Source organism: Stegostoma tigrinum, chromosome 30, assembly GCF_030684315.1.
Source record: "Stegostoma tigrinum isolate sSteTig4 chromosome 30, sSteTig4.hap1, whole genome shotgun sequence".
NCBI lineage: Eukaryota > Metazoa > Chordata > Chondrichthyes > Orectolobiformes > Stegostomatidae > Stegostoma > Stegostoma tigrinum.
Window position 1 is genome coordinate 43,925,190 of NC_081383.1, and position 24,688 is coordinate 43,949,877.

General features: G+C 41.9%; 1 protein-coding gene across 1 annotated transcript in view; it reads left to right on the plus strand.

Annotated features, from left to right (window-relative positions):
- Nucleotides 1–24,688, plus strand: part of LOC125465955 (zinc finger protein 462-like) — a 63,274-nt gene that overhangs the window by 20,824 nt on the left and 17,762 nt on the right. The window contains exons 2-7 of the mRNA XM_048559989.2: nt 1,097–1,302; nt 5,163–5,209; nt 5,704–5,868; nt 12,868–13,102; nt 20,724–20,977; nt 22,877–23,100. Coding sequence (XP_048415946.2) covers nt 1,097–1,302; nt 5,163–5,209; nt 5,704–5,868; nt 12,868–13,102; nt 20,724–20,977; nt 22,877–23,100 — 1,131 coding nt within the window. The remainder of the gene's footprint in view (nt 1–1,096; nt 1,303–5,162; nt 5,210–5,703; nt 5,869–12,867; nt 13,103–20,723; nt 20,978–22,876; nt 23,101–24,688) is intronic.

Sequence of the window (24,688 nt, forward strand, 5' to 3'; positions counted from 1 at the left end):
ATTTTTTTTTTCCTCTCAGAAGCCACCCTCTTGCCCAGTAATCCATACCTCCAATTGTCAATATCTGGGGAAATCAAAAGTCCCCAAATCTGTTTATTTTTTATTTATTCATTCATGGGATGAGGGTGTCACTGCTATGCAGCCCATCCCAAATTGCCCAGAAGGCAGTTATGAGTCAACTACATTACTGTGCGTCTGGAATCACATGTCGGCCAGACCAGGAAAGGATGGCAGATTTCCTTCCCTAAAGGATATTAATGAGCCAGGTGGGTTTTTCCAACAATTGACAATGGATTTATGGTCATCATTAAATTCTTAATTCCAGATATTTATTGAATTCACATCCATCTGCCATGGTGGAATTCGAATCTGGGTCCCTAGAACACATATCTGGATCTCTGGATCAGCAATAATACCACTCGGCCATAGGTTGCCATGGTTTTCCAATTAGGCAAGTAGTCACCTTCCTTTCTCACTAGAGAGGTAGGTGATCAGTTGGGGGGCAAGTTGAGGCCCTTGAACTGACATTAATTGCCCACTTAAGGGTTTTAATTGCTGGAGAATTGAGAAACATGCCCATGGACTTTCTCATCCAGCGTTTAATTGCAGAACTGGGAAGAAAGAGCTAATTTTGTCAACAGAACAAATGCATGCAGTTATTTTCCCTCATCTACTCCAGGGAGGGCAGATTGCACCCATGCTTTAGTGCATGTTATCAGCATAATTTATGTTTATCACAGCAATTAGTTATTTTTACTGAGACTTTGTAGAGGCCGAAATGTCTATTCTTTGAGGACCTAGGTTTTTTGCCCACTCCTTAGTAGTAACTGTTTTAGACCCATATACAACAGATATGACTCTGAGCAGTGGAGTGTTTTCCCTCTTGCTTCATATTGACCCAGATTTAGAGGTCTTTGACATCATGTGATCAATCACTGCCTTGATGTCAAGGGGAGTCATTTTTTGCTTGATATGAGAAGTTTTTGCGTACAATAGGAGCATTAAACTGCAAATTTTAGATATTTTAAGAGTGCAGTATAAAACATCCCTCTTAGTTACTTCCTGGAAAATTTAATGCCATTTTACACACCTTAAGACAACAGGAAATGAGGTGTTGAGGGGAGATCCTACTTCTCGGGTGAAAGAAACATACTTGGAGAGTACAGTGAAGGACAGTGCCGCAGTGGAAGGATATCGTTGTGGGCAATGTACACGGCTTTTTAAAGCTCTGGCAGGACTTCGTAACCATGAAAAGATTCACTTTACATCCAAAACATGCCATCATCCCATAACGAAGGGCAGGTAATGCTGATTTATTTACTCAGATGTGATTTGTTTATGTTCCCAATGCATGTTGGCAAATGATGTTTCACTTCAATTAATTGTGTTACTGCTTCATTCCTTACACATTGGAAATATAGTCCGCTTTGATAATTTCTGAATGAATGATAAGATTAGATTAGATCCCCTACTGTGTGGAAACAGGCCCTTCGGCCCTACAAGTCCACACCGCCCCTTGGACCATCCCACCCAGACCCATCCCCTATAACCCATGCACCCCTGAACACTACGGGCAATTTAGCATGGCCGATCCACCTAACCAGCACATCTTTGGACTGTGGGAGGAAACCGACGCAGACTCGGGGAGAATGTGCAAACTCCACACAGACAGTTACCCCAGGCTGGATTCAAACCTGGGTCCCTGGTGCTGTGAGGCTGCAGTGCTAACCACGGTCACCGTGCCGCCAAAAATTCTGATAATTTCTGAAAATGAGACTTTCGCACATAGATGTTACAGCACTTAACCACTTCTACTCTTAGTCCTAAATTTAAACTTAAATATAAACTCCTAAAGCTTCAGGACTGTATCATTATACCAGTTTGTTTATCCTCAATTAGTTATTTTCTACAGCTTGTCTGTGCACCTGGCATCGCATCAGCAGTCGGATAAAGAATTTCAGTGCGGGTATATTGGCAGGTCCATGGGCCATGTGTTCTCATAACTAGCTAATCAAATCAAACCATGTTTAGTTGTTCATAATAGGCAGAGTACAGAGCATACTTGACCAAAACAAAATGTCTTACTGTTAGTTTAACTTTGTAAATGGGCCTAGTTGCTGGATAATCCTGAGTATGCCAATAGCTGCACTAACAACTGACTTAAGAAAACAATTGACCTCAATGTGGCACATTTTCAGTTTATAAAAACAGCATGCATTCGTATGCAAGAACGCATTATCTACAAATGGAATAAATACATTAAAACCTTGTATCCTTATTTGAATTGCCAAGGAGCTTAAGACCATAAGACATAGGAGTGGAAGTAAGGCCTTTTGGCCCATCGAGTCCACTCTGCCATTTAATCATGGCTGATGGGCATTTCAACTCCACTTCCCTGCATTCTCCCCATAGCCTTAATTCCTTGAGATCAAGAATTTATCAATCTCTGCCTTGAAGACATTTAATGTCCCAGCCTCCACTGCGCTCCGAGGCAATGAATTCCACAGACCCACCACTCTCTGGCTGAAGAAATGTCTCCTCATTTCCGTTTTAAATTTACCCCCTCTAATTTTAAGGCTGTGCCTACGGTTCCTAGTCTCCCTGCCTAACGGAAACAACTTCCCAGCATCCACCCTTTCTAAGCCATACGTTTTCTTGTAAGTTTCTATTAGATCTCCCCGCAACCTTCTAAACTCTAATCAATACAATCCCAGGATCCTCAGCTGTTCATTGTACGTTAAACCTACCATTCCAGGGATCATCTGTGTGAATCTCCGCTGGACACGCTCCAGCGCCAGTATGTCCTTCCTGAGGTGTGGAGCCCAAAATTGGACACCGTATTCTAAATGGGGCCTAACTAGAGCTTTATAAAGTCTCAGAAGCACATCATTGCTTTTATATTCCAACCCTCTTGAGATAAGTGACAACATTACATTCACTTTCTTAATCACGGATTCTACTTGTAAGTTATCCTTTAGAGAATCCCAGACCAATACTCCCAGGTCCCTTTGTATTTCTGCTTTATGAATTTTCTCACCATTTAGAAAATAGTCCATGCCTGTATTGTTTTTTCCAAAGTGCAAGACCTCGCATTTGCTCACATTGAATTTCATCAGCCATTTCCTGGACCGCTCTCCTAAACTGTCTAAATTTTTCTGCAGCCTCCTCACCTCGGCACTACTTGCCTGTCCACCTGTCTTCATATCATCGGCAAACTTCGCCAGAATGCCTCCAGTCCCTTCATCCAGGTCATTAACATATAAAGTGAACAACTGCGGCCCCAACACTGAACCCTGTGGGACACCACTTGTCACTGGAGTTTGGGAAGTTTATCGTTCCACAAATATCTCAAACATTCAGACCCTCCACCACCAACACTGAAAAACGGCTGTGGGCGCCATGTACAAAATGCTGCAAAATTCACCATTAGACACAACCTTTCAAACCCACAACACTGCCTTTTGAGGATAGGGGCAACAGATACATTGGAATACCACCACTTGCAAGAACCCCTTCAAGCGAGTCACTGTCCTGACTTGAAACCATATCACTATCTGAGTGTCACCGGATCAAAATCCGTACGCATGAATGAATTTATTTTTTAAAAAGTTACCTGTTGCTTGCTTCATGGTAACAAATTGGCCAATTTGAGTCGTATTTTGAAATTTGGGTTACTTGCGTTAGTCCTGATGACTGCCACTGCAAGACAAAAAGCCTTGGCAAAATATCTATGGCTGTCTGTCTCTTCTCTTCCTGTCCCTTGCCCAGTCTTCAGCAATATTAAAGTTTTGTACAACTAAGTGAATTTGAAGGAAGCAATTTGTTTGCAACATCTGAAAGTGAAAAATTTTAAATCGTTCTATATGTTGTCAAGTTGTGAAAATGAACTAAAAGATATTAAAATACTTGAAAGATCTTGCTATAATATTGATATGAACATATAAGTTAGGAGCAGAATTAGGCCATTTAACCCCTTGAACCTGCTCCACCAATTCAGTAAGATCACAGCTGATCTAATTACGTCAGATTCCTGATAAACTTTTAACCCCATGCTAAAAATCTATCCAACTCTGCCTTTAAAAAATTGAAAAGACTGCTTCCACCACCTTTTTGGAGAAAAAGACGTCCAAAGACTTAGAACCTTCTGTGAGAAAAAGATTTTTTTAAAATCTCTGGTTTAAATGGGCAATCCCTATTTTGAAATAGTGACCCTTAGTTTGTGATTCCTCCACAATAGGAAACAATCTTTCCACATGCATCCCGTCAATACCCCTCAAGATATTTATTTCAATCAAGTCATATCTTTCTTTTCTTAATTTCCATTGGATACCGTGATGTGGAGATGCTGGTGTTGGACTGGGGTGGACACAATTGATACAACCACCATCTAACCTTGCCTTATAAGACAAACCGATCTATTCCAGGGTTTGTTCTGGTTGCCGTGTTTGAAATTACATCAAATAAATTCACACCCTTCCTTAAAGGGTGGGCACGATGGTTCAGTTGTTAGCACTGTTATACCTAGGTTCTATTCCACCCTCTGGCGATGTGTGTGGAGTTTGCACATTCTCCCTGCGTCTGTATGGGTTTCCACTGGTGCTCCAGTTTCCTCCCAGAGTCCAAAGCTGTGCAGGTTAGGTGGATTGGCTGTGCTGATTTGCCCATTGTGTCCAGGAATGTGTAAATTAGGTGGATTAGCTATGGGAGATGTAGCATTACAGAGAAAGGGTAGGTGGATGGGTGGGATGCTCTACATAGGGGTGGTGTGGACTTGTTGGGCTGAACGGCCTGTTTTCTGGAGGGATTGTATGATTCTATGAAATAAGGAGACCAATACTACACACTACTCCAGATATGGTTTCATCAATGCTCTGAATAACTGACATATAACTTCCCTAACTTTGTATTCAATTCCTCTTGCAACAAATGATGACATTCTATCAGCTTTCACAATTATTTGTTGTATCTGCATACTAACTTTTTATTTAATTCATGCACTGGGACAACCAGAGCCCTTTGTAACTCAGAACTCAGCATTCTTGTCTATTCAGATAATATTGCTTTTTTAAAAATCAATTTGAATGGTCAAGAACAGCAAGGTAAAAGAGGGGCTTTGAATTACCTGTAAAAAGCTAACCCTTTCTTCCTTTTACCCAAATTAGAAAAAGAAAGAGCGGCTTGAAAAGTGACATCCAGATTACTAGCTCAGGTATTTTGACTTCTTGCTTAGGATTGTCATCAAATCTTAGCTGAGTGGAATCAAGGGCTATGGGGATAAGGCAGGAACAGGATACTGATTGTGGATGATCAGCCATGATCATAATGAATGGTGGTGCTGGCACGAAGGGCTGAATGGCCTATTCCAGGACCTATTGTCTATTCATTAAGCTTGGCTGATTTTAAAGACCGTTTAGAGCTGTTCTGACTGAGCAAAGTTACTAAACTGCTTCCAAGCGTATTACTACATAGAATTACCTGCAATAATTGTGTTATTGATACAATAAATGCATAGATTTTTTTCATGTGAGTTATGTCTTTAAGCCACAGTAGCATTATATAGTACATAAACACTTGAAAATTCAGTTTTATTGAAGGAGCATTCACTTTTTATCAGAGTAATTGTATGAGAAAATATAATTGTGAATAAAGTGATGCATAATTGTGTTAAAAGTTGAATGTAGTTTTTCTGTATGAATGTTGCAGAAGGTGGAAATTACAGATGCCCGAGGTGTTCATACTCGACCCCTGTAATTGAACAGTTAAGATCTCATTCACTCAAAGTACATGGAAGATTTCTTATGCCAAAACTGCGTGCAGCGGCTTCAGATGCTGAAAAAGCTGGAGAATACATGTACCAAGCATTAAATGGTAGGACTGCACTTTCTTCTTGCTCTCCACCCTCCATCTCATTCTCTTCTTTCCCTGCCCCCTCTCCACCCCACTCAAGGCACTCCCACACACTTGCCCAACGCCTCACATTCTCACTCCTACCTCTGATTCTCACTTCTCCCACCCACTCTGATCCTCTTTGCCTTCCCCTCCCCAGCCCAAATCCTCACCTCACTAACTCCCCCTGCCCCATGCAACTTGACTGTCCACTGCTGAACCCCATTTCAAAAATATACAAGCCTTAACACGTACATGCCAATTGCTGTATTTGCATAAGACGTTACAGATGCATTCCACGTGATGACACTATGTATTAGGCGTTTACTAGAACTTTGTGGTAAGGTAGGGAATAGATTTCTGGGCCCCTTGCCGAGATGTTGGATCACTGATAACTACTGGTAAGATGGTGGAAGACTGGAAGTTGACTCATGTGGTGCTATTATTTAATGAAGGCTGTAAGGGAAAACTAGAGAACTGTAGACTGGTGAGCCTATGTCAGTGGTGAGTAGGTTGTTGGAGGGGATTCTGATGGACAGGATGTACATGTGTTCAGAAAGGCAAAGAAGATTGAAAGCAGAGCATTAGACATTGTATGGACTTCAGTAAATCATTCGAAAAGGTTCTGTGTGGTAGACTGGTTAATAAGGTTACTTCATACGGGATCTAGGAAGAGCTAGCCAAATGGATATAAAATTGGCCTGAAGATAGGAGAAAGAGGATGGTGGAAGAGGGTTGCTTTTTGGACTGGAGGCCTATGATCACAAGGTTTGGTGCTGGGTCTGTTGCTTTTTGTCACTTACATAAATGATTTGCATGTGAATAGGCGGTATGGTTAGTAAATTTGCAGGTAGCACTAAAATACGTGGTGTACTGAAGAGGGAAGATGATTATCTCAGAGTACAACAAGACCTTGATCACATGGGCCAATGGGCAAAGAAGTGGCAGATGGCACTTAATTTAGATAAACATGTGGTTTTGCATTTTGTAAGGCAAACCAGGCAGGATGTATATGGTCAATGGCAAGATCTTGGGGTGTGCTCCAGAGAGACCTAGAGGTGCAAGTGCATAGTTCCATGAAAGTGGAGTTGCAGGAAGACAGGGTGGTGAAGAAGGTAGTTGGCACACTTTCATTGGTCAGAACATAGAGTATCCAAGTTGTGATACCATGTTGCTGCTGTGCAGGACATTGGTTAGGCCACTTTTAGAATACTGTGTACAATTCTGGTCACCCTTCATTAGGAAAGAGGTTGCTAAACTTGAGAGGGTGCTGAAAGATTTGCAAGGATGTTCCAAGATTGGAGGATTTGAGCTACGGCGAGAGACTGACTGGCTAGAGCCTTTTTTGCCCTGGAGCATTGGAGGCTGATCGGTGATGTTGTAGAGGTTTATAAAATAATGAGGGGCATGAATAGGATGAGTAGCCAGGATCTCTTCCCTAGGGTCAGGGAGTCCAAAACTAGAGGGCATGGGTTTAAGGTGAGAGGAGAAAGATTTCAAAAAGGACCTGAGGGGTAACTTTTTCATGCAGAAGGGAATGCATATATGGAACAAGCTGTTAGAGGAAGTGGTGGAGGCTGGTCCAGTTACAACCTTTAAAAGGCATCTGGCTGGGTATAAGAATAGGAATGGTTTAGGGATATGAGACTACGTCAGATTGAGATATCTGGTTGGTGTAGACGAGTTGGACCAAAAGGTTTGTTTCCATGCTGTAGAATTCTATGACTGTCTATGTACAATAATGTCACAGTAAATATGAGGAAATCTTTAGCTTATCAAACTAATGGATAATGAATTCACATACAACACCTCATGCAGTAATCTGTTTTTGTAGGTTAGTAGATTATATTTGTTTCTTCTATTTTAATAGCACTAATTTTTTTTCTTGTGACACAGCTGGTCTCTGCCCCGTGCAAGTTTGTATTCTGTGTATGTTTTGACAGTTAAATAATTGACAGAATTGTGCAAATAAAACGCCAAATGTCTCTAACCATTATCATTGGGCAATCTAATGTAGTTAGCTATCTGCTTCTAATAAATTTCCAGTAGGAGTGTTTTAATATAAATACATGAATAGTGAACTTGATTGATCTGTGCAGGAGAGGATTTAAAACATGCCAGTTCCAAATCTCTCTCCCTTACTCACCACTTTGTATGAGCTAATGTATCAGAAACAGTCACTGTTCAGTTGCTGTTTCTGAAGAGCCTTTATCAGCAAAACATGTAGCCTAAGTACAATGAGCGCAAAGATTCTTGAAGCAAGCAGCTTGATGGATTGAAGATAATGTGGTATACCCTGAATCCTTCCATCTGTCTTATGTACCCAAAATGAGCAAATCAGTACCTGTTGTGAATGATATAGCTAACCAAGACACTAAACTAATTCTAGCTACATTGGAGAAGTTAAATTAAGGCCTGAATTGACTAAAAGGAACTTGTAATTAAAATATTTAGGTTTATTGTATTTCCATACATAGAATCATAGAATCCCTACGGTATGGAAGCTGGCCATTTGGCCCTCCAAAAAGTATCCTACCCAGACCCAACCCTACCCCCTTACCTCATTCCCTGTAATCCTGCATTTGCCATGATTAATCATCTAATCTACCCATCCTTGGGCAGTATGGGCATCTTAACAATCCTCCTAACCTGCACGTCACTGGAATGTGGGAGGAAACCGGAGCTCCCAGAGAAAACCCACACAGACATGGGGTGAACATGCAAACTCCACACTAGGTCCCTGGTGCTGTGAGGCAGCACCGCTACCATGCTGCCCTGCTGAGTATACATTCAGCATAAGTATTCATCAGTGAGGGGAACCTTTTTTAGCTTGAGGACAGCATGAAACAGACTGATATGCTCGAGCAGGTTGATATTAGGAAGGTGGATGTGCAAGAAACTTTGAAGAACCAGAGGGTAGATAAATGCCCTGGGCCGGACGGGATTTACCCAAGATTGCTACAGGAAGCAAGGGAAAAGATTGCAGCCCCTCTGGCGACGATCTTTGCATCCTTACTGTCCACTGGAGTAGTACTAGATGACTGGAGGGTGGCGAATGTTATTCCCTTGTTCAAGAAAGGGAATAAGGATAATCCTGGGAATTACAGACCAATCAGTCTTAGTTCTGTAGTGGGCAAATTATTGGAGAGGATTCTGAGAGAGAGTATCTATGATAATTTGGAAAAGCACAGTTTTGATTAGAAATAGTCAGCATGGCTTTGAGGGGCAGGCTATGCTTCACAAGCCTGATTGAATTCTTTGAGGATGTGACAAAACACATTGAAAGTCAAGCAGCAGATGTGGTGTACGTGGATTTTAGCAAGACATTTGATAAGATTCCCCATGGTAGGCTCATTCAGAAAGTAAGAAGGCGTAGTTTTCAGGGAAGTTTGGCAGTCTGGATACTGAATTGGCTGTCCGATAGAAGGCAGAGGGTGGTAGTGGATGGAAAGTATTCAGCTTGGAGCTCATTGACCAGTGGTGTTCCTCAGGGATCTGTTCTTCTCTTTGTGATCTTTATAAATGACTTTGAGGAAGTGGAAGGGTGGGTTAGTAAGCTTGCCGGTGTCATGAAGGTTGTTGGAATTGTGCACAGCACGGAGGGCTGTTATAGGTTGCAATGGGACATTAATAGGAGGCAGAGCTGGGCAAAGAAGTGGCAGGTAGAATTCAACCCAGAAAAGCATTAAGTGATTCATTTTTGAAGGTTGAATTTGAATGCAGAATACAGGGTTAATAGCAGGATTCTCAGCAGTGTGGAGGAACAGTGGGATCTTGGGGTCCACATCCATTGATCCCTCAAAGTTGCTACTCAAGTTGATAATAAAATTAAGAGTATGCAGGTTAGTTTTGATCTTTGAGTAGGATAATAGGTTGGCACAGCATCGTGGGCTGAAGGGCCTGTACTGTACTGTTCTATAAGTCTAAAATGAGTAATGGATTACGGAGGAAAGAAACTAAAGAATTTGTCATCTTTTCAGGCTACTCCAAAACTTTAGTAAACTACTTTTGAAGTATAGTCTTTTTTTTTCTACTCACTGGTACGTGGGTGTCACTGGCCGGCCAGCATTTTATTCTTGTGCTTAGTTGTCCTTGAGAAGGTGGTGATGAGCTACCTTCTGCAACTGATGCAGACCATATGCTATAAGTAGACCCCAATTGCTGTTTAGGGAGGTAATTCCAGAATTTTCACCCAGCGTCAGTGAAGGAACGGCAATATATTTCCAAGTGAGGATGGTGAGTGGCTTGGAGGAAACTTTGAGGTGGTTGTTTTTCATCTATGTGCTGTCCTTGACCTTCTAGATAGAAGAAGTCATAGATTTGAGAGGTGCTGTCTAAGAATTTTTGAAATCTAAGGATTTCTACCCTGCATCTTGAAGATGATACACACTGCTGCTACTGAGTGTTGGTGATGGAGGAAGTAGATGCATGTGGATGTGGTACCAATCAAGCAGACTCCTTTACCCTTGAAGATGTCAAGCTTCTTGAGTACTGTTAGAGCTGCATCCTTCCAGGCAAGTGGGAAGTTTTCCATCATGCTCCTGACTTGCGCATTGCAGATGACGGACAGGCTTTGGGGAGTCACCACAATACTCCTAGCCTCTGATCTTCCCTTAGCATCACTATATGTATATGGTGAGTTCAGTTGAGCTTGTGATCAGTTCAAACCCCTAAGATGTTGATCGTGGAGGATTAAGTGATGGTAACACCTTGACTGTCATGGGGCAGTGATTAGATTGTCTGTCTCTTTTTTTTTTGAGATGACCATTACCTGAAATTTGTGCGGTACGAACAATATTTACTGCTTATCAGCCTGATATAACTGCATGGAGGCTGGTATCCTGTCACCAAGTCACTCTTTATCCACGTGTGCACAATACGTGGACTCTGACCAGCTATCTCAGAGCCCGTCCCTCAAATGAGGAAAATTTCTGAGACCCCTGTTTATGTTGATCAACCAGGACTTCCTGATTGGGGCTGTTAACCTGGGCCAATCAGCGAACTCATGGCCAAAGAGATCTATCTGGCCAATCTCGTTCAAATCACTATATTCCTAAGCTTCGGTACAGTCATGGGAGCTGAGGCACCTTTTGATCACCATCATCTGAAGTGGTTTGCGACTGGGAGGTGGTGTTGTTTGTGTAGGTGCTCCACAAAGCCGCCTCCAAGCCTCTGCTTGGATTCCCCGATGTAGAGGAGGCCACATCAGGAACCGCAGCTATGATATACCACATTAGCAGATGTGCAAGTGAACATCTGTTTAATGTAGCAGGTTTTTTTGGGGCCTGGGACAGAGGTGATGGGGGTGGCATGAGGCACGTGTAGTACTTCCTGCAGTTGCAGGGAAAAGTGCCAGGGATGGTGGGACTAGTGGGAAGTGTGGAGTGGACAAGGGACCGGATATGCTTGGTTTGTGACAAATGACAACACCTCCCAGTTGCAAGATAACAAATTGTGAAGCTGGATGAACACGGCAGGCCAAGCAGCATCTCGGGAGCACAAAAACTGACATTTCGGGAAGGGTCTAGACCCAAAACGTCAGCTTTTCTGCTCCTGAGATGCTGCTTGGCCTGCTGTGTTCATCCAGCTTCACACTTTGTTATCTTGGATTCTCCAGCATCTGCAGTTCCCATTATCACCTCCCAGTTGCAAACCACTTTAACTCCCCCTGCTATTCCTTGGACGACATGTCCACTCTGGGCCTCCTCCAGTGTCATAACGATGCCACCCAAAGGCCAGAGGCACAGTACCTCATGTTCCACTTGGGAACCCTACAGCCCAATGGTCTCAATGTGGACTTCATAAGCTTTAAAATCTCCCTACCCCCTCATCCCAAGAGCAGCCCAGCTCGTCCATGCCTCCTTGACCTGTCCATCTTACCTCCCTCATACTTGCTCCTCCATCCTCACTGACCAACCCATCCCATCTCCCTACCTACGCTCACTTTCACCGGCTTCATCCCCACCTCCTTGACCTGTCTGTCTTCTCTCCACCTATCTGCTCCTCTATCCACTTTCCATCGTCGCCTCCCCCTCCTATATTTATTTCAGAGCTCACTTCCCCACCCCCATTTCTGAAGTAGGGTCTAGACCCAAAACGTCAGCTTCCCTGCTCCTCTGCTGCCTGGCCTGCTGTTTTCATTCAGCTCAATACCTTATTATCTCTGACTCCAGCATCGACCATCCCTACGGTCTCTGAAATTCACTACTCTCGCTCTCGCTCGCACACAGTCTCTCAGATACATGCGCACGCACACACGCATACTCCCACCTCCACGGGTGAATTTGCATTTACAGATTTGTAATTTGTAATACATTCTGTTTTGTTCAAAAAGCACACAACTTGTAGACAGTCAGTGACATTTTATAAATTCCTACTTTAGAAATAAATCCAGTCTGACTCCAAGTTACAACATAGGCAGATACTAAGCAAGGCCTCACAACTAAAATGCAATGTTTGACCTAAGATGTCACCTCTGGTATACTGATAAAACCTTTACTTATCTTGGGGCAATGACTTGAAAGAAATTCTGGGATTTGCATATTAATCAATCGAAACCTGTGTCATCTTTCCAAGTGATTCGAGGTTTAACAGCCATCTTAGGTTTGTTCAGTACATTCTCATCTGTTTTATGACTCTTTGATCTTTTACTTAAATTCTTCTGTGTCTGATACCACCTCTGTCACTAACACCTGAAGAAGGAACAGTCCAAAAGCTTGTGTTTTCAAACAAACCTGTTGGACTATAACCTGGTGTCATGTAATTTTTGTTTTCGACTGTTCAACCTGACTCGGTACAAATTGACTGCTGCATTTGCTCATCAGCGACTACACTGCAAAAGTATTTCTTTGGCTGAGAAGTATAAATGCAATTTATTTACTTTATTTGCTGATGAATCTAACATGTCATCTGTATTTTGACTTTCTGTTCCTGTAGATTGAAGCTATTGTGTGGATTTACAGAGATGCTTTGTCATTTCAGAAAATGTCTTTCTGGAGTTTCCACACAGTGAATGTCAAGATTGTGTTCAGATTTCTGACTCAAGAATTGAAGCATTGAAAACCTTACCAAAGTCTCCAGAAGTGAAGAACTATTCTTGTGAATTCTGCAACTTCACCACTTGCCATTTCCAGAATGTAAAGAAGCATTATCGTAAAGTACATCGTGAGAATCTGTATTTTGAATGCAGGAAATGCCACTTCTTTAGTGGGAGAAAGTAAGCTTCCTTCTAAGCTTTGATATATTAGCAGAACTGACACTAACGTGTAATTTTAGGCATTTAGTTGACTGCATAGTTGCATTCTAGAAAGCAAAATTATCAAAATATATTTTATATTTTAATATAAACTTGAATTTAATTGGTATTGGTTTGTAGGTGTAAATATATCCAATTGAACAAGGACTGAGGATCCTGCCAACCTATACTAACGATCAGTCTTACAAACAGCAATGCTGAATGCTGCTTCATTCTGTTCCAACTCAATGGGATTCATTACTCAAGCAACAGATTTTTTTTATTGTTATAGTTTATTGTTCAAAATAAATGTTGAATGAGGGAAGGTGGCAAATAAAATACTAACAATAATAAAGGGTATTCAAATTTTGACCATAAGGACTGGAATTCTAGCCAGCAACAAGAAACACATGGGTTACATGAATGTTACTGATTAATTTGCTCATAAGAGTGTCAGCATGACTTGGTGAGTCATTTTAGCTGCCTTCTAAGCTGTTTTGATTCCTAAGACTGAAACTTCTATTTTTAACGTCATTATGGATGGAGTGGATAGTCAGCCTTCTTCCCAGGGTAAAAATGTCAATTATTAGTGGACATAGGTTTAAGATAAAGGATGAAAAGCAAGAGTTTTTACACACACGATGAGTGCCTGAATATGCTGCGGAGGAGGTAATGGAGACAGATGTAAAAGTAACGTTTAAGAGGCGTCTTGACAGATAACATCAATAGGCAGAAAAAAGGGATATGTACCACGGAAAGATGAAAGGTTTTTAGTTTAGTGCCGGTGCAAACTTGGGCCAACAACCCTCTTTTGCTGTAATTGTTCTTTGTTCATTCTTCTCAGAAATAGTATCCAAAGAAATGTCAGCCATCAGCAATTGTAGATTGCAGAGTTGTATTCAACAGCAATCTATTACCTAATGGTTCAGCAATCCCTCACTTGACCATTGCCATTAAAATACGATGTCTTTTTGATTTCTGTCTTTAAAAAAATATGTGGACTGCAATGAGAGAACTGCTTTTAGGAACAGGATTTACCGTATTGGCTGAATAACTTCACAGCAAGCAATCTGATACCTATTGTGAACTCTGTTTCTCCGGCGATGTGCATATGATCTCCAGCCGAGGAGTTTTCAAGCGAAACTGATTGGTTAGCTAAGAACCAACCAGGATGAAACGAGAGAGAGAGAGAGAGAAAGAAACAGGTTATGGAAATAGAGAGGAAAAAATTGCATACACTTCTGTGTCTGTTCTTCTTGGCAAAAGTTGTCTGTTCTCTGCTATTTTTTTTAAAAAACTCCGTTGAGACTTGAAGAAAACCAGTTAACTTTCTTCCAGCAGGCCAAGTGTTCATCCAGCCTCACATTTTATTATCTTGGAATTCTCCAGCATCTGCAGTTCCCATTATCTCTGATACCTTTCTTCCAGCAGTTGCTGTGAGCTGTGACTTTTTTGAGTAGATTAATCAAAGAGCATTTACAAGTGAACCATCCACTTTCTCCCTTTTAAAAGCCATTGCAAACATTTAAACAAAGACCATTCAACATCCAAGGGTCTGTCTAGCTGAAGAATGATCAACACAACGTTGGAATCAGGCAGCAAGGATCACCAAACTGACTTCCCAGTTGTTCTACCTCTGCCAATAATCTATTTTCCCTTGATAACGAGTTGTAGAGCTGGATGAACACAGCAGGCCGAGCAGGAAAGCTGACATTTCTGGCCTAGACCCTTCTTTGGACCCTTTTTCTCCAGATTCAGATTCTCCAGCATCTGCAGTTCCTACTACCTCTGAATCTATTTTTCCTACTTATTGTGTGTGTAATGGAGAGTTCGTCAAGAGTTCAGAATTTTGTTCAGTGTTATATGCCAAGTTCATTTGTAACTGTGGTCTAATTCCTTGTAATTAATAAATAATAATTCTTGGCTGGTACAGAAACCCAATCAGTGCTTTCTATCAACCATAGAATTAGATTTTATTGTCAAGTTCACACAAGTACAGCATATGGGAATACAGTGAAAATTCCACAAAGTCACCTTTCCTGGTGCTGTGTTAGGTACAAAGTCTTAGCTATGAAGTAGAAAAATAAAGAAATATAAATCCTCCTTAAGTGCTTAGCCATGGGCCTGGATCTTCCTGTCCAGTGCATAGACCAACATCTGCGGGAACAGTCAGCCAGATTGAGTCACCATTCTCCAGCACCATCTTGCTTCTATCATTGACATCACTGTGAGTCTGCACTGGGCCAATTTTGGCAAAGCTGTCAGGTCCCAACTGGGCCCAAACTCACCTTCCTCTGTCACTGCTGGGAATGCACTCCCGCTTCCTCCTTCCACCACGGGTGCACAAACTCAGGTCTCGCTGCTGCTACCGCTGGAAGGGAAACCTTGCATCAGACTCACTAGACATTTTGAGGCCACTGAGCTCTTCACAGAGGTTAGGTAGCTTAAAGTAAGGGGCAAAGAAGTAATGAAAGAAGAAAAGAAAAGCAAAAACAGACGGTGTAGATGAACTCCAGACAGGAACCTGCACACTGCGCTGCTACTCTGCTGCTAGCTTGACCTTGGTTTGAAAGTTAACCAAGGTACTGTGCATATCTTCTTTTAAAAAGCAGTCAATATTTGGTAATACTCTCAGAATAATGAGTTTGGATGTATAGATTGTGACCCTGGTGGGACATGACTATAAAGCCAGGGACCAATCCCTGGTTCAATGAGAACTAAAGGAGAATATTGCTTGAGCTTACCAAAAATGCAGTGCTATTGTGAAGCATCAAGGGAGTATTTGATACAGCATGGCACAAAGAAGCATTAGCCCAAAGCAAGGTGGCTGTGACTGTTGGAGGCCAATAATCCAAAACCAAGATCATCACTGCCGGAGTTTTTAAGTGCATTGTCGTTAGCACAGCTGGATTCATTGGCTACATACTGATCTATCCCATATCAGGTTAGAAATAGGAATGTTTAAGGATAACCGCATAGTGTTTACTGCCACTCTCAGCTCCTAAAGTACTGGAATAATCCTTGTCCGCATTGCAGAAAGGCCTGGACAACAATCATGGTTGAGCAGATAATAACAAACAACAGTTGCAGCATGAGAGTGTACAGTAATGACCATGTCTATCAAAAGACTACCTAACTATCTGTGCATAATATTCAATGGTATTGCTGTCACTGAATTCTGCAGTACCATCGTCCTGGGACCTTATTGTTGCCGAGAATCTCAACTGGACCATCCATGTAAATACTGTAGCTAAAAGTAGGTCAGAAGCTTGGAGTTCGGAGGTGCGTAACTCTCCTCCAGATTGCTCAAATCCTGGACACCATCTTTAAGGCATAAGTCGGGAGTGTGATGAAATTTTCTGTGTTTGCTCGATTGTTTTAAGGACTACAACAATACTAGTAAAGCTAAACCTTATTTCGGATTTATTTCAAATGCTCTTAGAAATCAGGAAATGCTTCACAACACAGACAAACATCTAAACATTCTTGAGAGATAGGATTGGGGGGAAAATAGAGTATGCAATTTGTTCAATTTAAGCACAAAATCTATCAGAACAACAACAGTTTAACAACACTTGCTTTTAAAATGGAGTCCAAACCTGGAAAACGATCTAGAATTCTTTTATGGAGATATTTGATTGGCTAGCCAGTAGGTGAACAGTTGTCATTGTAATTGGCTGTCAATTGCTAACAAGTATGATTTGTCCACCTTGGAAATTCTGCTCGTGGGTTCTGTTGAGTTGTAAGTATGATCGCACAGTGGCTTGGTGGTTAACACTACTGCCTCACGGCGCCAGGGACCCAGGTTCAATTCCACCCTTTGGCAACTGTCTGTGTGGAGTTTGCACATTCTCCCTGTGTCTGCGTGAGTTTCCTCCGGGTTCCCTGGTTTCCTCCAAAGATGTGCACGCTAGGTGAATTGGCCATGCTAAATTGCATGGTTCGATTAGGTGGGTCATAGGGGATGGGCCTGGGTGGGATACTGAGGGTTGGTGTGGACTTGTTGGGCCAACAGGTAGGAATTCTATGGTCTATGATCTGGTTACAAAGGGAGCAAATCAACCAACGCTGTGGTAGATTATGGAAGGCGTGGTGAGGTGGCAGTGTGTACTAAGAAAGCAATTAGGAGAAACAAGAGATGGGCATAAGAGAGGGGCAGCATAGTGGCTCAGTGGTTAGCACTGCAGCCTCTCACCACCAGGTACCCGGGTTCGATTCCAGCCTCAGGTAACTGTTTGTGTGGAGTTTGCATATTCTCCCCGTGTATGCATGGGTTTCCTCCGGGTGCTCCAGTTTCCTCCCACAGTCCAAAGATGTGCTGGCTAGGTGGATTGGCCATGCTAAATTGCTCAGTGTTCAGGGGTATGTGTGGGTTATAGGGGGATTGGTCTGGGTGGGCTGCTGCAAGGGCGGTGTGGACTTGTTGGGCTGAAGGGCCTCTTTCCACACTGTAGGGAATCTAATCTAATCTCCAAAACACTGGTAGGCAAGATTAAAGAGAATCGCAAGATATTCTGCAAGCACATGAAGGGAAAGAGAATAATCCAAGGAAAGTGTAGGGCCCATAAGGCGGACCTTCACCTGCCGGGCAATCTCCTGTCCATCTATATAGAATCGAGGTTGATTTCTTTTTTCCCCTCACAAACTTCAGAATTGATCATAAAATTCAGGCATTCTGTACATTTGTAAACTTGCTAGCACCTGCTCTTTTTGTACACTTGTTCATACCTTGCTTTCCTTCCTGAACACAATCTCCTTATAGGTTACTTAATTGTTATAGTTCAGAGTGCTGCTGATACTCTCCAACTTCAAACTTCTAGTTAAATATAGGACCCCTACAGCTCAGATAAGACATGCTCTTTCATGTAATTGAGAGCTTGCGTGCAGGGAGTATGAAATTTGTGCCCCTCATCCAAACAGGGCTTGAAAGTTGGAAACTATCAAGATCATTGAGGGCACAAAAAGATTCTACTTGTATAGAACAACTCTGTGGACAAATCTTTTAAATACTCATTAGTTGGCATAGTTTCCATATCAGCCTTGGTGACATTATTAACTTTGATTTCCTCATTGTATTGCTTCAAAAAAACTCCACTAATTCTCTCGCTGAAGACGAAATGGTTTATAAGGTAACAAGTTGTAGATGAACACAGCAGGCCAAGCAGCATTAGAGGAACAAGAAAGCTGATGTTTTGGATCGAGACCCTTCTTCAGAAATGGGGGAGGAGTGGGGAAATTCTGAAATAAATAGGGAGAGCGGGGAGGTGGATAGACGATGGATAAAGGACAAGATAGGTAGAGAGAAGACAGACAGGTCAAAGAGGCAGGGATGGAGCCAGTAAAGGTGAATGTAAGGTGGGGAGTTAGGGAGGGGATAGGTTGGCCCAAGGAGGCGGGATGAGGTTAGTGGGTAGGAGAGGGGGTTGGGGCTTGTGGTGGGAGGAATGGTTAGGGAGGTGGGGTTGGATTTTGGGATGCAGTAGGGGGAGGGGAGATTTTGAAGCTTGTGAAGTCCACATTGAGACCCTTGGGCTACAGAGTTCCCAAGCGGAATATGAGATGTCGTTCCTACAGCCTTCAGGTGGCGGCATTGTGGCAATGCAGGAGGCCCAGGATGAACATGTCGTCCGAGGAGTGTGTGTTGGGAGGGAGGGTGGGAGTGGAGTTGAAATGGTTTGCGACTGGGAAGGTTTGTTGCAGACTGAGCATAGGTGTACCACAAAGTGGTCCCCAAGCCTCTGCTTGGTTTCCCCGATGTAGAGGGATCCACAACAGGAACAGTGGATACAGTATACCACATTAGCAGATGTGCAGGTGAACATAAGTTTGATGTGGAAGATCTTAGGACCTGGTGTGGGGGCAGGCATAGCACTTCCTGCCATTGCAGGGAAAAGTGCTGAGGGCGGTGGGGAGTATGGAGAGGACACTGGAGTCACAGAGAGTAGTCCCTCTGGAAAGCAGATAAGGGTGAAGAGGGAAAAATGTCTTTGGTGGGGTCAGATTGTAGATGGAGGAAGTGTCAAGATGCATTGGATTTGGAGGTTGGCCGGGTGGTACGTGAGGACAAGGGGGATTCTGTTTTGGTTGTTATTGCGGGTAGAGGGTGTGAGGGATGAGTTGTGGGAAATGTGAGAGACCCGGTCAAGGGCGTTTTCGACCACTGTGGAGGGGAAGTTGCGGTCCTTGAAAAACGAGGACATCTGATATGTACTGGAGTGGAATGCCTCATCTCAGGAGCAGAGACAAAGGAATTGGGAATAGAGGATGGCCTTTTTGTAGAAAGATGAGGTGAGAGGAGGTGTATTCTAGGTAGTTGTGGGAGTTGGTAGGCTTGGAATGCTTATTGGTTTCCAGAGATAGAGATAGAGATCCAGAAGGAGAGAGGTATCAGAGATGGCCCAGGTGAACTTGAAGTTGGGGTGAAAGGTGTTGGTGTAGTGGATGATCTGTTCGAGCTCCTCGTGGGAGCATGAGGTGGCACCGATACAGTCATCGATGTAACAGAGGAAGAGGTGGGGGATAGGGCCAGTGTAGCTTTGGAAGTGGGATTGTTCCACGTACCCTACAAAGAGGCAGGCATAGCTTGGGCCCATGCGGGTACCCATGGCCACCCCCTTTGTCTGTAGGAAGTGGGAGGAATTGAAGGAGAAGTTGTTGAAGTTGAGGACGAGTTCAGCTGAGCAAATGAGGGTGTCAGTGGAGGGGGACTGGTTGGGCCTGCGGGACAGGAAGAAGCGGAGGGCCTTTAGACCATCTGCAAGGGGAATGCAAGTGTATAGGGAGTAGATGTCCATGGTAAAGATAAAGTGTTGGGGACCAGGGAATTGGAGGAGGTGGACAGCATGGCTAGTATCGCAGACATAAGTGGGGAGTTCCTGGACCAAGGGGGAGAAAATGGAGTTGAGATAAATGGAAATGAGTTCGGTGAGGCAGGAGCAGGCAGAGACAATGGGTCAACTAGGGCAGTCAGGCTTGTGGACTTTGGGAAGGAGATAGAAACGGGCCGTGCAGGGTTGGAGAATGTTGAGTTTAGAGGCTCTGGGTGGGAGGTTACCTGGTTTATAAGGTTGTATTTTTCTGGCCTTCTAGTGATGCTGTTTGTGGTTTTGTCATGTTGACTGTGTGTATCAGGGAACTTTCTGACAGCACATGAGGTCCCCAATTTGTGAATGTCTGATTAACGATCCCTGATACAGATTGTTGCGGGGAGGGGTGTTGTAATTTAACAAATCTGACATATGAATATTTCCTGTGCTCATGAATGGCAATGGTTCCAACTTGTGTACAAATCGACTTGCAAACAAACTGAAGAACGGAACCCGTTTACAATCTGTGGGTTGTAGAGAGTCTGGTTCAGTTTAATATTTATTTTGACTCCAGTAGCTCTTGTCAGACTGCTGCATTTTGTTTTTTTTGCTTTCAAAGGTATTTTGTGTATTGTAATATACTTCCACTTGGCCCGTCTTTTAAAATTTAGTAAGCATCTATCTGACAAAACATAACAAAAAAGTTAGAAAGTATATAGTGACTGTGTTGGTGTCTGTGGTGGAAGAAAGGTAATACAACACCTGTCTTCATCCTTTCTCCTTTAAATTATTTTCAGGAATGCCCTTTCTCAGCATGCAGAAGTATGTGAACTCACAGTAGGTGAGAAGAATTGTTCTGCAAAGAAAATGGATAAAAACACCTTTGTAGAAAGTCATATGGTTGGAAGTGGAAGTACGATTGCAGTTCACTTAAAAGAAGACTTTGATCTGACTTCAGCTGAGGTTCAGTCTGGAGTATTGCATTGTCCTCTGTGCCTCTACTACACCAAGCACAAAAGCAGAATGGTCAATCATGTTCTGGAGCACAAACGTATGGTTTTCAATTTAGATATCTATATTTATAGCCACATTTGACTAATCATTGTAGAGCACTATGCTGCACTGGAAATTTAAATTTTGTGGATAGCAGATGTGTTTAACCAGATAATTTGTTTGCATCTTCTTTTATCTTGTATTAAGTGCAATATTACATTGAAATTGAACATAAATATTGTTGAAGAGTGCATAATTAAGTGTCTTTCCAATTAGATAAAGTAATAAATTTGACATTAAGGACATTATTACATCTGTACTGATCTTAGAATACAGGATGCCAAATCATAACTGAAGAGTACTTTCCAATGTGCAAAATTTCCCCAACTACAGTACAATTTTGCACCAATTAGAATTTTCAGTGTTCGAGGAACATGGTTATACCTCAGAATAATGGTGTGTATTACACGGTGTAATATTTTCTTTTAAAAAAAATAACTTTGTTTGACTTGCCATCAGGTCTGTAGGATATAACTAGTGTTCATGGATTTGTTGAATATGCTCAAAATTTAATGTATCTAGTGAGTCTTAATAACATTTTTTTACTCTGCATCTGTCATGTATCTGCACAAATACATGATATTTTGTTACGTGGAATTCAAATGCTCACAAGTTTCCAGTAGAATGAAATCATTGCATTTGTGCTGTTCCACTTCTTCTATAGTTCTGATTCTCTTTGGCAGCTTTTTTTCACATTCTCTGGAATAAGACTAACTGTCAAAGTTTAGGACAGTCCTCTTTGATGTTTCAGACATGTTGCTAAAACCATCTGCTCCTCATTTTCATAAATATTACGTTTGCAGCAAAAGATGCCTCTTTACTAGTATCCCAATCACAATGTAAATGTCTCTCAGAATCACAGAGCTGTTACGAAACAGTAGGAGACCATTTGGCCCATTGTGCTTGCATAAGGTCTGTTGCCTTTTAATGCCAATCTCATGCCTTTGCCCCATATACTTGCACGCCATATCTGTTCAAATAATCATCAAATGTTTTCCTCAATTGAACCTACATCCATCACATTTCCAGGCAGTGCCTTTTGTATTCTAACTAAAAGGTAAGGTAACGTCACCATAGTCCTACTGAACATAGAGCTACCCACTAGTTTGAGAGAAATGGCTGCCATCAACCTAAAGAGTCTCCATGTCTCTGGTGAAGGAAGAGGTTGAGACGGAGAGTCCTTCAATGTAACCTCAGCCAGTGTAGGAATGAACCTACACTGTTATCAGTCTGCATCACAAACAAGCAGTCCAGCCAGCTAAGCTAATCGATCCCCTAAACCCTGATTTAATGAGTTTTTCCTCACATCACGCTTGCTTTATTTGCACACGAATTTAAAATCATGAACCTTGAAGCAAAAGTGCAAAAATAATTTGCATTGTTGGATAACTCCCCTCTTACAACATTTAAAAACAATTTATTTGATTCATTGTTTAATGGGAGTTGACTTTAAATAAATGACTGTCTCTTCCATTAAGCTGAAAGGCAAAGGCAGCTTTGAGTCAATGACAAGATTGTCTTTTCCAGACAATGTGAGTAAGTTATACATGTGGTAGATTGATAACATTTTTATTACTATTTTGCTGGACTTCATAAAAGGAACTCTACAATGAAGAGACCTGTTCTTGCAGTGCTCCTGACTTCCTAGGATTGTGAAAGAGAGAAGGATGTAGCACATCATATTGCCTTTCAGTGCTTTTGCAATTAGATAGTGGTTCTATGATAAAATTATGCATTTTCAGTAGAATTGGTTTGACAGTCACAGTTCGCCCTGTTGAATGTTGGTGTGCCAACATGAAATAGAATGATGAAGAGGCCTCAATATGTTTGATCGCTATCGTTCCTTCCATTTGTTAAAAATATAACCTCCTGACATTTGCCTGTTTTTGGTCTTCAGATGGGCAGCTGCCTTATGTGGAAGAATGTCAACTTGAACTGATGCATTTTTTACCTGGGAAGGTATACTGTTGTGATTGGTGTACATTTGTTACACTTAGTCAGGACACCCTAACACATCACATGGACACCCATAGCCCAGTGAAACCATATAAATGTCGCCTCTGTTTCTTTGAAGCTAGACTGCAGACAGAACTGGAGACTCACCTGCAGGAGCAGCACAAGGTACTTGTAGAGTTTATTCCTGTGTGAATTTACATAATAAATGAAAATAGCAATAGATAATATATTTGTGTGAGAACATTTTTAATGCCATTTTAAGAAGAATGTATTTTAACATTCCCTACACTCACTGTGTCATAATTTCTCAAGTGTTAAGCTTCTAATTTCAAAATGTTGTTGAGAGGAATAAATGTTAGATTCTATTTTAACCGTTTATTTGTAGAAATGCTATAGTCACTGTCCACTTCAGAAAACTAGAGTGTAATACTGTTACAAAGCTGTGGTATACACTGAGGCAAAGTATATGGTCAATTCAGTCTTAAAGGAATAGCATCTTCCCTGGAATTTTGCTTAATTTGAAGCACTCTACCCCATTGAATGTAGAAATTGAGTTATGATCTAAAAATGCAATTATGAGGAAAGAAACCTAATCATTTTCATTTTAATCATAGTACTACTAAGTGATATCATGTTACATGTGAAGTTTATAAAAACATAAAATAATCTCTCAAGATATAGAAATAGGAGGAGATCACTTAGCCTCTTGAGCCTGCTTTCCCATTCAATGACTTTTGGAAAGTCATAGAGATCTATAGCATAGAATAAAGCCCTTCAGCCGATGGAGACTCTGTGTCAAAATCAGCCACGAATCACCTTGCAGTTGGTTTTCCAGCACTTGGCGTATAGCCTTGAATGCCTTGGCACCGCAAGTGTACATCTAAGCACTACTTCAATGCATTTGAAGGTTTCTGCCTCTACCACCCTTACATGCAATGAGTTCCAAATTCCCATCACCCTCTGGTGGAAAATGTTTTTCCTCACATATCTCTTACCTTAAATGTACTAAATGCAGACAAATGGGACTAGTTTAGTTTAGGAAACCTGGTCAGCATGGATGAGTTGGGCTGAAGGGTCTGGTTCTGTGCTATATGGTTCGATGACTTTATCAGTTGCTCATACAAGACCTTATCAGAAGCTTTTCTGAAGTCCAATTAAACTATATCAAATTCATTGCCCTCATCTACACACCTAGTCATCTCTTCAAAAACTTCAATCATGTTGGTCAAACGTGACCTCTCCTTAACAAAGCCATGCTGACTGCTCTTGATTAATCCTTGTCCCTCCAACTGCCAGTTTAATTCTGCCCCTCAGAATAGTTTTCAGTCATTTCCCCAACATGGAGATTAGACTAGTTGACCTATATTTTCCTCGTTTTATCTTTTGCTTCCACCCTGACTAACTTTGTCACATTGGCTGCTCCCCTCTGGCACCTGTTCTGTATCCAGGGAGTAATTGAAAATTATTGTCAATGCCCTTGCTGTTTCCTCCCTTACTTCACTCAACAGCTTAGGATACATTTTGTCTGGCCCTGGAGATTTATCTAATTTAAAGATTGAGCAGTGACCCAACTTCACCTGACTTTGCCCCTCATGCCTTCAAACCTTTAGTTAGCAAAATCTATCAATCATAAACAAAATTACCAGTTGTTTGCTTGCAAAAAGAGTGTTCCAAACTTCTGCCACCCTTTCACATGTTGAAATGTTTCCTAAAATCATTTCTGAAAGGCCTGAGTCTAATTTTTAGACTAGTC